We start from the raw sequence: 12,610 nt of genomic DNA, 5'->3' as shown, positions 1-12,610 counted from the left end.
TCCCTACTGTCTACACCTCATTCCCTATTGTCTACTCACTCATTTATGTTGCCTGTACAGTCCCTGTAAGCATTTGAGTTCCACCCCTGAAATAAAGGAGAGATCTGGCCCTGAATGCTTCCTATGTCATATTTCTTAGCAATAAGAGATGGGTCTTGGGTGAAGAACCCTAGCCAATCAGAGACGGTACCTTTGGTCTTTTTTCTTGTTTCCTTTTCCTACTGTGTAGAAGAGCCTGTGGCATATGTGGGTGCATCCGAACGGAAAGGAGACCACAGGTGCCCTGGATTTAGGCGGTGCCTCCACCCAAATATCCTTCGCGGTAGAAGAGAACGTGGGGCTGAACACCAGTGACATCGTGAAGGTGTCCCTGTATGGCTATGAGTACACACTCTACACGCATAGCTTCCAGTGTTATGGCCGGAATGAGGCTGAGAGGAGGTTTCTGGCAATTCTTCTTCAGGTACCTGAGCCAGGGGGCAATGGGTATTCCCTCGGGGGTCTTAGCTGAGAGGAAGATGCCTTGCCTTCTGGGGTCTGTCCTTTCCACTCCAATTAGAAGATGGATGGAAACAGCAGCATTTTCCTGTTTACTTGTGGGCGTCCAAGCGCTCTCGCTCTCTCTCTCTCTCTCTCTCTCTCTCTCTCTCTCTCTCGTGTTGATCATTTCCAGTGTATCTGAGTCAGAAGTCCAGGGAAATTCCAGAGCTCCAGGTGTTTTATAAATGATTCAGGACTTGGGATCCCTTTATGGACACAAGTTGTTTTAAACCAGTAGCTAAATAAACCTGAGAATGTTGAGACTCCCCTGAGTGCAGACAAAATAATAAAAGTGATCATATGGGAAATGCTTGCTGACAGGGGAGAGGGCAGAGCCCTCCCCAGGCTCAGGCTTCTTTTATATGAGCCTATATTAGGCAGATTTCATGCCCTTTATATGTTGGGGTCTTAGAACAGCCGAATTCCATCACATCAGTCACTAATTCATATGGTAAATGTTCCATGGCACAGATGGCTACTTCAGGCATCAACTAGAAAGCTGTCACTAATATGAACTTGACATTAGTACTGTATGTGTCAGCAAGGGCACTAGCACCATGGATGCGACCTGAGATCCCAAACTCCAGTGCTAAGGGGACATCAATCTCAGCCATGGCTGAGAAGGGAAGATGAAGATGAAGGGAACACGAAGGGAAGGAGGCTTGATCACCTAGAGGGGCATGGGGCCAACCGGAGGCCACAGATCCTGGCTTCTGATGGGGCCCAGGGGAAGGAGACAAGAGCTGGGTCAGCCTATGAACATAGTGGACACAGCATCAGTAGCTTAAGCCCCACCACTGCAACCTACTTTGGTCATTGAAGAAGGAAGCAGTATTCCCCAGCCATTAGCCTGTAGAAAATTGGGCTGGTTTACAAAAGTGTCATCAGCAAAAGTCACATCTTCAGATCCCCATATTTACTGAGTAGCCATGCAAGGTAGGTGGTGAGAATTCACCCTCCAGGTCTGGCCCTCTTCCCAAAACTTCTCTTTCAGCCTCACAGGAAAGGCTGGAGCCCCACTACACATGCATGCCACATGTATTGTTGGGAGAGCCTGAGCACTCCTGGGAAGGACAGAGCGGGGACCCTGCAGGCAGCCCTGAGCTACACTTCCATGGCTCAGAAGACTCAGTGCCCACTCCAGACCCTCATATCCACCCTACACTCAGCCAAACCAAACCCCACATGGAGCTTAACCAACCCTCGTTAACTGGGGCTCCTCTTTTCTCTCTCTCCTTTTATTTTTAACAATACTTATTGTCCCTTCCTCCAGCTCTGGCCCTGGTGGGGGTGGAGGGTGGAGCAGGGGCTCCTCCGAAATTTAGACAGGAAAAGGGAAGCAGGTGAAATCACCCTTTTTCCAGAATGAGTGGAGGTTTGAGAAGCTAACCTCTTAAATTTGACTGACACTGAGGAAGAGTGTGTGTGTGTGTGTGTGTCTTTATGCACACACTCCTACAATGTTTATTAAAGAATGTCTATGTACCCAACAGTCTACAGTAGAGAAGTGAATACTCCACCTGGATGAGGTCTCATTTGGGTTTGAGAATGCAGGTCTCAAGGTGTGAGCCCAGGACTGGGGGCAGAGGTGGGAGACCCCAGCCCCTCACTACAGATAGTCAGGTCACAGGGACAGGGTGTGTCTACAACTTGCCTGATAACATCTGGATGCCTGAGAGGGTGGCTCTGCACTGTAAGCCTTCTGACTCAGGTGAGGGGAAGAATCCAGGTGTGATGAGGATCACCCACAAATGCATGTCCCGATTTGCCTGACCAATACTTTCATGTCCCAAAGATGTGTTGCCAAGCCCCAACTTAGAAGGTTCCCAAAGATTACTGCATCATGAACTGGCTGAGTAAATGCCACCAGTCCAGGACTCGTTTCCCGGTCTGTAATATAAGGGGCTACAGAGTGTGGTGAGAGTGACACCTAGATATATACTTTGCAAATTATTTTCTTAAAAAGGAGTCTCCAGTCACCCCAGGGCTCAAGTCTCACTCTGAGAGCATGTTAGACGTTAGGGACATGAATTCACTTTCTCTTCCTCTTTAAATAAGACTTAAGTATTACTTAAAGTAACACTTAAAGTAATACTTAAGTATTTATTTATTTTTGGCTGTGTTGAGTCTTCATTGCTGCATGCTGGATTTCTCTAGCTGTGGCGAGCGGGGGCAACTCTTCGTTACGGTGCGTGGGCTTCTCACTGAAGTGGCCTCTCTTTGTTGTGGAGCATGGGCTCTAGGCACGCGGGCTTCAGTAGTTGTGGCACGAGGGCTCAGTAGTTGTGGCTCGCGGGCTCTAGAGCTCAGACTCAGTACTTGTGCCTCATGGGCTTAGTTGCTCTGCGGCATGTGGGATCTTCCCGGACCAGGGCTTGAACCCGTGTCCCCTGCATTGGCAGGTGGATTCTTTTTTTTTTTTTTGCGGTACGCGGGCCCCTCACTGCTGTGGCCTCTCCCGCTGCGGAGCACAGGCTCCGGACACGCAGGCTCAGCGGCCGTGGCTCACGGGCCCAGCCGCTCTGCGGCATGTGGATCGTCCCGGACCGGGACACAAACCCGCGTCCCCTGCATCGGCAGGCGGACTCTCAACTACTGCGTCACCAGGGAACCCTAGCAGGTGGATTCTTAACCACTGCGCCACCAGGGAAGTCCTCTTCTGTTTTTAAAGTAACACATGTTCAGTGAAAAAAAAATTAGAAAATACAGACATAAAAAATATAAATAATAAACAAACAAAACCTGGAATTAGCCACCATCAACACAGTATTGCATTTTCTTCCAGTTTTCTTTTTCATGCAGGAATATGTATAGTATTTACAAATTTGGCTTCATATGGTTTACATATAATTTTATATCCAGCTTTTTTTTAACCTAACAATATATTGTGAGCAGTTTCCTGTGTTGTTAAACATCTTTTGAAATTAATACTTTTATAGGTGCATAATATTCCAAATACCATTATTTAAAAAGGAAAACTATATTAGTCATTTTATTATAAAAGAAAGTACATGACCCTTTCATGCCAGTGCCCTGAAAACACTAAATTCAGGGAAGATTTATTGAATGTTGAGGGCCTAAGCAACTTGGCACACTGGCAAATTATATTTAAGGAATGCCATAACAAATAATTCACACTCCAAAAAGAGAAGTGAAATAATCTTTACTGAGCTTCTTCTGCCAGAAATAATTTATATTATCTTGCTTCTTCTCCAAGCCAAGCCAGAAATGATTTAATTATTTAAAAAGTATAAGGCAGATTTGGAGGGAGAAACTAAATAATCATTTGGTTGATTTGATTTTTTTCTTTTAACGAATATTTCAGCCATAGGGTGACCATAGCATGATACGTTACAAATTAGACATAAGACCTTTTGAACACCATAGATTTCTTCACACCATTAAGGCAGAAGGGGGCCTGTTTGCTGCCTCCACAGAGTCATATGAAGATCTTTCTGCAGAACACTCATGTTAGCTATACTGGATGAGTGTTGGACTTCTGTAGGATTCTGTGTAGAATCCTACCACTGCCTTTTGTTAAATGATTACATTATTTTGATATGTACCTCAGTTTCCTCAGCAGTAAAATGAAAGAGTTGGGCTAAGTGTTTTCTGGGTCAAGATTTTACTGTAGGGGTAAAATATGCCTTAGTAGCTTTGAAATTAGAGTTTGAATCCAATTTCTTGGAAAAGAGAGTCCATAAATAGAACCAAACACATTTTGGAATTCAGCGTTTGATAAAGGGAACATTTTTGACCATAGATAAAAACTGGATAATCATCTGGAAAAAGTAAAATCAAATCCCAATCTTAATACCAAATTAATTACAAATGGATCGAAGATTTCTATGTAATGCGATATTTATTACAGCATTGTTTTGTAAAGGCAAATGACTGGAAACTACCTAAGTTTTCCTCTAGAGGGGACTCCCTAAATAAATTATAGTTTATTTGTACAGTAGAGTGCTATGCAGCTACTAATAACCCACTCTTACACTTACAATGAAAGGAAAATCTCAAAGATATATTTTTAAGTAAGAAAAGCAAGGGGCAGAACAGTGTGTATACAGTACTGCCATTTATGATTTAAAAATTTTAGGGACTTCCCTGGTGGTGCAGTGGATAAGAATCCGCCTGCCAATACAGGGGACATGGGTTCGAGCCCTGGTCCGGGAAGATCCCACATGCCACAGAACAACTAAGCCCATGAGGCACAACTACTGAGCCTGAGCTCTAGAGCCCGCGAGCCACAACTACTGAGCCCTCGTGCCACAACTACTGAAGCCCGCGTGCCTAGAGCCCGTGCTCAGCAACAAGAGTGAAGTCACCGCAATGAGAAGCCCACGCACCACAACGAAGAGTAGCCCCCACTTGCCAGAACTAGAGAAAGCCCGCACGCAGCAATGAAGACCCAATGCAGCCAAAAATAAATAAATAACTATTAAAAACAAAAAATTTTTTTTAATTTTTAAATTTTAAAAAGAAAGAGAGGAGAAAAGAAAATATATTTGCACATGCATACAAGAAGTATACACAGAATCTCTGGTAGAATACACAAAACTGGCAATAGTGGTTACTTCCAGGGAGGGAATAAGGGTGGGGAAAGTGGATGGGAGGGAGCCTTAATTTTCATAATATATTTATTTGTACCTTATGAATTATTTTTTTAGGTGGATAGATAACATTCTCTTCAAAATGGTCAGTGAATCTAAACATATCTTGTTTTCTCATCAAAATGGAGTTCATAAAACCTGCTTCACAGGGCTGTGGTAAGGGCTGGAGCAGACAGTGTAAGCAAGAGCCTAGTGTTGTGCCTGGTGCAGGGTGATCATCCCCCCACCCTGACTTGAGTTATCTAGACAACCTGGGAGTTCCCTTCTACACTGACGCAGAATGACCTTTTTTCCGTTTCTCTCTCGGCATTGGTGGGGGACAACAGTAAGGATTTGCACTGAGGATTTGTACTTGGGCCTCCACAAAACAGTGATGTCTAACACCTCACTCTTGTACCTACAGAATTATACCACTGAAACCACATTTGCCAACCCCTGTTACCCTCGGAATTACAACACCACCTTCACTGAGGCACATGTGTTTGGCAGCCTGTGTACAGAGGACCTGAGACCTGAAAGTTATGATCCCAACAACATCATCACTTTTGAAGGAACCGGGGACCCATCACTGTGTAGGGAAAAGGTGGCTTCCCTATTTAACTTCAGTGCTTGCCATGACCGAGAAGTCTGTTCCTTCAATGGCGTATATCAGCCAAAAGTTAAAGGGTCATTTCTGGTAAGGGCAAAACTATGGAAAGATTCCTTTTTTTCCCCATTGAATATTTCTTTCTCACCTTTCTGTTTTTCCTCTGCTGAGCTGTTTCCCACTTTCTTATTCAGTACCCTGAAACCTCCATATTATATCCCATTCTGAAACCTCCATATTATATCCCATTCTGAGAACTTATTTCCTTCTGCACGACTTCCTTACAGGCTTTTGCAGGATTCTACTACACAGCCAGTGCTTTCAACCTTTCGGGTAGCTTTTCCCTGCACACCTTCAACTCAAGCACCTGGAATTTCTGCTCACAGAATTGGGGTAAGGTCAGTATTTAAAGAGAAAGGATCCATATTGGTACGAAACAGTACAGCAGAGTAGATTCCATTTGTGTGCATGTGTGTGTATATTCTGAATTTGACTTTTATGCTGTCCTCCTTTCACCATATCCATAAGATGGGGATAGTAAGGGACCCCAGCTCATAGCTGTGTTGTGGATTAATGTTATAACCATGGGCACAATGGTTATAACAGTGTTTGGCATGTCATAAGCACTCTATAAACTTAGATTGTTCTTCTGTGATGTTGTATAGGGATTTGGTGGGGGGGGGAACATAGGAGATATGGTGTATATGTACAATGGAATATCACTCAGCCATAAAGAATAATGAAATTTTGCCATTTGCAACAACATGAGTGGACCTGGAGGGTATTATGCTTAGTGAAATAAGTCAGACGGAGGAAGACAAATACTGTACGTTATCACGTATATGTGGAATAACATAAAAAATAAATAAAACAAATGAACATAAAACAGGGATATTTTTATCATTGTATTATTTTATAGTAATTTTAATTATTAAATTCTGGGTGATAAGATTCTTTAAAATATGACAGCTGACCTAAGCTGTTCTGAAATGGTTTTTTTTTTTTTTTTGGCTGCGTTGGGTCTTCATTGCTGCGTGCGGGCTTTCTCTAGTTGCGGCGAGTGGGGGCTACTCTTCGTTGCGGTGTGCAGGCTTCTCATTGCGGTGGCTTCTCTTGTTGTGGAGCATGGGCTCTAGGCATGTGGGCTTCAGTAACTGTGGCGCACGGACTCAGTAGTTGTGGCTCACGGGCTATAGAGCGCAGGATCAATAGTTGTGGCACACGGGCTTAGTTGCTCCATGGCATGTGGAATCTTCCCGGACCAGGGCTCGAACCCGTGACCCCTGCATTGGCAGGCAGATTCTTAACCACTGCTTCACCAGGGAAGTCCCTGAAATGTGTGTTTTAAAACCTGCCTTCTCCCTGTTTTGAACCTGCCTTCAGCTCCCACTGCTGCTCCCCCGGTTTGATGAGGAGTACGCTCGCTCCTACTGCTTCTCAGCCCATTTTATCTACCACTTGCTTGTAAATGGATACAAATTCACCGAGAACACCTGGCCCCAAATACATTTTAAAAAAGAGGTAAGTCAAAGCACAAACTGTTTCCTTCTCTTTCTCTCAAAATAGATGCTTGTGTGTATGTGCGTGAAAGAAATGTAGAAGGTAAGTGGGACTTGGGGTTTAACTTGCTAAATGGAGCCAATGAGACTTGATCCCTGGTGAGCTTATGAGAAGAGATGATGGAGAATTCAGAGGAAGTGGTCATCAGAAACCTTCCACATGAGTTAAGGATTGGATGCCAAGAACCGTGGACTCTGAGCTCCGTGGCGGCAGCACTTGTTTTATCATCCTCATATTCCTAGCGTTCAGCACAGGGCTGAGAACATGGAAGGTGCTTAGTAAATGTTGTTGAGTGAATACATAAATATGTTAAGGAACAGAGACTTTTCATCCTGACAAGAAGCTACAAATGTAACAATTTTGTTAAGAGAATAGTAACTAATTGCTCTCCATTTTACACAAATGTCAGAGTGAGATCTATGCTTCAGAGAATAGGGTTTAAGTAAGCAGCATTAAATAAGAATTTGATCTTAGAATGAGTCTGAGGTCACTGTATTCACTCTCAAGTGTCCAGAATGGTCCAGTGCTGGAATGACAGCTCTTACCAGGTGACTATTTGGTGAGGGGCCTCTGTACCTTGCTTTCATGACGCAGCCTTGCTGACATTTTCATCCAGCACTCTGTTCCCCAGATTCTGGGAGGGTTTTCTCATTTCAGGAAGAGCAGATGTAAAGCCTGAAGTATGTCTGGAGTCAGTCTGTTCGATGTTAGCTTCGGCAATAATTAGATTAAAGCAAGCAATATCCAGCATTAGGCCTGTGACTGTTTACTTTTACATAGATAAAACTGAGTCATCTATAAAAATTAAGGATGTCTGGAGATGTTTAAGGACTGTTGGTGGCATGTACTCTCCAAGCTTTGTTTCTAATTAATCTAATTACCAGGAAAGTAAATTATGAGAATGGGGAATGATTTTCCATTAAATACCAATTTGGGGGGATACAGAATTCTAGGTTTCAAGTTCCTTTCCTTTACTTATAAAGAATTTAATACTCAGTCAAATTAGTATTCAAATGTGAGGGTATAAATAGACTTCAGAAGATTTGCCATGCAAAGATTTACATCCAAAATATTTTTGGAGGAAGTGATCAAATAAGAAATAAATCCAGATGTATAAAAATATAGGAAGTAAGAATAAATGATGTTGTGGCTTAAAATTTATGTTAAAAACGAAAAAAGAAAACTAACACCAAAGAAAAGTAAAAGAGAAGAATCCATTTATAACAATCCAGAATTCTAGTATAGCTAATATCCAATGTGATGGGGGTATGGTTGAGGGTCATAGGGTACAGGGACATAAGAGTGGCCTGAAACGCTCATCTTGTAAAGTGGAACATATTTATATCATTTTTAAGGCAATAAATGAAAAAATTAAACATAGAGAAGTAGCACTTATTGAAAATTTAAAACTAAGGTATTAGAAAGCAGTCCAAATATATCAATAATCACAATAATCATAAATGGACTAAACCTACCAGTTAAAAGGCACTGTCAGATTGGATTTTTTTAAATGAAGTATATGTTGTTTATAAGAGAAACCGTCTTTAAGGACATGGAACATTTTTTGGGTTTTTTAAAAATTTTATTGAAGTATAGCTGATTTACAATGTTGTGTTAATTTCTGCTGTACAGCAAAATGATTGTTATACATATATATATTCTCTTTCGTATTTGTTTCCATTATGGTTTATCACAGGATATTGAATATAGTTCCCTGTGCTATACAGTAGGACCTTGTTGTTCATCCATCCTATATATAATAGTTTTCATCTGCTAATCCCAAACTCCCAATCCATCCCTCCCCCACCTCCCTCTCCCTTGGCAACCATAAATCTCTTCTCTATGTCTGTGAGTCTGTTTCTGTTTTGTTCATTTTCAAAGGACATGGAAAGTTTGAAAGTTAAAAAAAATTTTTTTAACTATCAGGCAAATACTACACAAAAGAAAATTGGTGTAGCTTTTTAATATCTGACAAAATAGTCTAAGATAAAGAGCATCATTTGAGATAGAGAGGATAGAAGACTGCAAATTTGAAACATTTATACATCTAATAAAATAGCTGAAAAACATGTAAACAAAAATTGATGGAACTACCAGATGAAACTGACGAAGTCTGCTTCCCACTTAAACTGACCTTCTTTTCTTTTTTTTTTATGGTTTTTTTTTTTTTTTGGATATTTATTTGGCTGCACCAGGTCTTAATTGAGGCACGCGGGACCTTCATTGCTGTGTGCGGGATCTTAGTTGCAGTGTGTGGGATCTTTTTTTGGTTTTGGCACGTGGGATCTTTTTTTTAGTTGTGGCACGCGGGCTCTTAGTTGCGGCATGCAGGATCTAGTCCCCTGACCAGAGATTGAACCCGGGCCGCCTGCATTCAGTGTGGAGCCTTAATCACTGGACCACCAGGGAAGTCCCCTGACCATCTTTTCTTAGAAACTGGTCCTGGGTTCAGTAAAACATGCATCACCTTCTTTCTTTAGCTATAGACACTTCTGTACCCGATGACAGAGAAACTTTCACTGTTATTAACTGTGCCCTCTTCACGCTTGGCTGTGACGAGGCCATGAGGATTAGTTCTTCTGGCTGTTTCCTCTGCAGTGTGGGAGATTGGGCCCTCGAGCCTTTGTGGTCACAGTGACCTGGGTTCTAGCCCAGTCTCTGCAGTGTCTGAAATTAGGCAAGTCCTTTGACCTCCTTAGGCCACAGTTTCCTGGTGGCGTCTCAGGAGGGTGACCATGGTGTGCCCTGGGGATGTAATCAGTGCCTCAAGCCCAGCCCTGAGAACTGAGCCATCTCCTCTACTCCACAGGTGGGGAACAGCAGCATAGCCTGGTCTCTTGGCTACATGCTCAGCCTGACCAACCAGATCCCAGCCGAAAGCCCCCTGATTCGCCTGCCCATCAAGCCGTCTGCCTTTATGGGCACCCTCACCTTCTTCACAGCAGTGGCCTTGCTGTGTCTGACATACCTTGTGTACCTGTGTGTGTCATCCAGGAACCAGAGGCGCTCCCAGCATGCCTTGGACAACACAGTGGACTCTGAGTGAGCCTCACAATGTGGCTCCTGGAGCCTGAGGGCTGCCCATAACCAGGCTGGGGGGCACCAAACAATGCAAGCAAAATGTCCATCTTCAGGAAACACAGCTAAAGTCCAATGCCTGTGTGCCTCTCAGATACTGATTTATGCCAAAGCACCTCTTGGGGAGTCTCTCAACTGTTCTGTGTACATTGCTCCTCCAGAGACCCCACCACCCACTAGCTGACCTATTGGGGAACAGAGGAGAGACAGGCCATCAAGGTCAGGCTCTTTCATCCAAGTGCCCCAGAGGAAGAGTAAGTTGAGAATATGACAGTTTAATGTTGAAGAATATGCCAGTTTAACGTTGAAGAATTGACCTCAGGGCTCAGTTTGCATTTTCCCTCCTTCAAAAATGCTGTATTTCTCCCAGCGGGTTTGGAAGCTGGCAGGTGTCTAGTAAGCATCTGGCCCCGTCAGATATCTCATTTTATGGCTTCCTCTCATTGGTCCTTAACTAAGACTTTCCTTAACAACCCCCAAAACATTGAGCTCCCTCAGACTGGGAGAACATTGTATCTGGGGGAAAAGCCTCCTTTACCCCAAGGACAGTGGCCCCAGCCAAGCTTCTGTCATGTAGGCAGAATCTGAAGGACAGAGACACGCACAATGTCTACCAGAAAACGACAAGTCGTTCCTGAAGTGGGATTCCCACTCAGGGCTCTGCTTGTTAGATCGCCACCTTTGTGTGTATCATCCTCCTTGCCTCCCCTTCCCATTGCTGTGTCCCCCTGTAAAACGTTTATTCCTAGCAAGGCTATCATGTTCCAGGTCATTCTGCCTTTGCTAGGCTTTTGCTTATGGTTGGCTTTCCATCGTTAGCACCATATGCATTTCACCCACCATTCCGACAGGTGCACCTGATGTTGTCACAAGACATCCTCTTCTATGATTTGCTTACCAATTATCAGTACTTTCCTAGATGGTAGGCCTCTGCATAGTAGCCACAGTTCTTGACTTTGGGAAAAGAAAAGGAAGCTGCGGGGACATTTAACTCCAAAGTGGGATGGGAAAGAACTCTAGCAAGTCCAATGGCTACAAATTAAAAATAAACATTCTTTCAGATTATAGTTTGTTCGCTGAATACAGAATAAATGACTCTTATTTTATTGTGACTTGCAGTGTGTGTGTTTGTTACCTTGCATATGGTACTCTTTCTCCTAAGGACCCAAGGTGGCATTTATGAAAGGAAGCTTTAAAAACTAAAAAAAATTTCTTAAGGAAACGTTCCTAGTGCATTAAGAAAGTCATGCATTAATATCACCTTTATTCCAGAGAGTTCAAAGTGCTTCACTTTAATAAATCTTTGTTTCCTTGAAATAACTGAGTCAAACATTTCTTTACTTTTTTTGACATTGCAAAGCTTCTGTGAGGCTACAACCTGCCACTCATATCTTGATTCCCACCCAAAATGGCTGCTCCCATCCCAAAGTGCACCTTTGTTCACACAGTTCTTCCTACCTAGACTGTGGGTCATCCTCCCACCCATCCAAATAATCATATTTCTAAAGGCCCAATCCTAGCTCTACTTCTTCCACAAAGCATTCCTTGCACACAAATGTGCACGCACACACACACACACACACACACACACAATGATCTATCTCTTGGACTACTTTTAAAAAACTACATAAATTCTTATATTGTTTATCTTTGTGTGTGCATATAGCTTATTCTAAAATACACAGTAGGCTACATAAGGGCAATTCATCACTCACACATTCATTCAACAGATATTTAAGAAATACCTACTATGGGCCTGACACCTTGCCAAGTGTGATCTCAGATTTGGATAAGTGCTATGACTGTATTATATACTCAACATATTTGTTGATTGATGGTTCCATAAATGACTGAGGGGTGGGCAGTAAGCTCTAGAGATATCATATAAAATAGCATCCAAGTCACCAAGAGTTTGCAAATAAAAAGATATGTCTGTGCAGGAAAGAGGGTCAAAGCTCCATGAAGACGAGTTGTAGTCAACATTTCTAGCCAATTTGGGAATTTGGAATGAACTGATGAAGTATTTTGAGTTTTCTGACATACACCAAAGAATTCTTTTCAGACAGACCATCTCGAGATCTGCAGGCTAAGTAATGTATCTGGCACTACTGTGGTAGGCAAAAGTCTAAGTAACACCCTCTGGTGTTACTCCTGAGATTACATCATTACATGGCACAAGGGATGTGCAGATATTAATCAGCTGACCTTAAAATGCAGAGATTATCCAGGTAGG

General features: G+C 42.8%; 1 protein-coding gene across 3 annotated transcripts in view; it reads left to right on the top strand.

Annotated features, from left to right (window-relative positions):
- Positions 1 to 12,110, top strand: part of ENTPD3 (ectonucleoside triphosphate diphosphohydrolase 3) — a 35,196-nt gene extending 23,086 nt beyond the window's left edge. Inside the window, exons 7-11 of one of the 3 annotated variants that reach the window (XM_029241813.1) lie at positions 230 to 463; positions 5,557 to 5,829; positions 6,027 to 6,137; positions 7,123 to 7,260; positions 10,109 to 12,110. In XM_029241813.1, the coding sequence (XP_029097646.1) occupies positions 230 to 463; positions 5,557 to 5,829; positions 6,027 to 6,137; positions 7,123 to 7,260; positions 10,109 to 10,345 (993 nt within the window). In that variant the 3' untranslated portion in view covers positions 10,346 to 12,110. Of the gene's footprint in view, positions 1 to 229; positions 464 to 5,556; positions 5,830 to 6,026; positions 6,138 to 6,429; positions 6,616 to 7,122; positions 7,261 to 7,956; positions 8,193 to 10,108 lie in introns of those variants that run through there. The other 2 variants (XM_029241814.1, XM_029241815.1) reach the window with 2 other exon arrangements.
- The last annotated feature ends 500 nt before the right edge of the window (positions 12,111 to 12,610 follow it).

The sequence above is a fragment of the Monodon monoceros genome, unplaced genomic scaffold (genome assembly GCF_005190385.1).
Source record: "Monodon monoceros isolate NGI ecotype Baffin Bay Population unplaced genomic scaffold, NGI_Narwhal_1 Super_Scaffold_3, whole genome shotgun sequence".
NCBI classification, from domain to species: Eukaryota; Metazoa; Chordata; class Mammalia; order Artiodactyla; family Monodontidae; genus Monodon; species Monodon monoceros.
The sequence above is the reverse complement of the archived record's forward strand: the minus strand, read 5'-3'. Positions and strand labels throughout refer to the sequence as shown.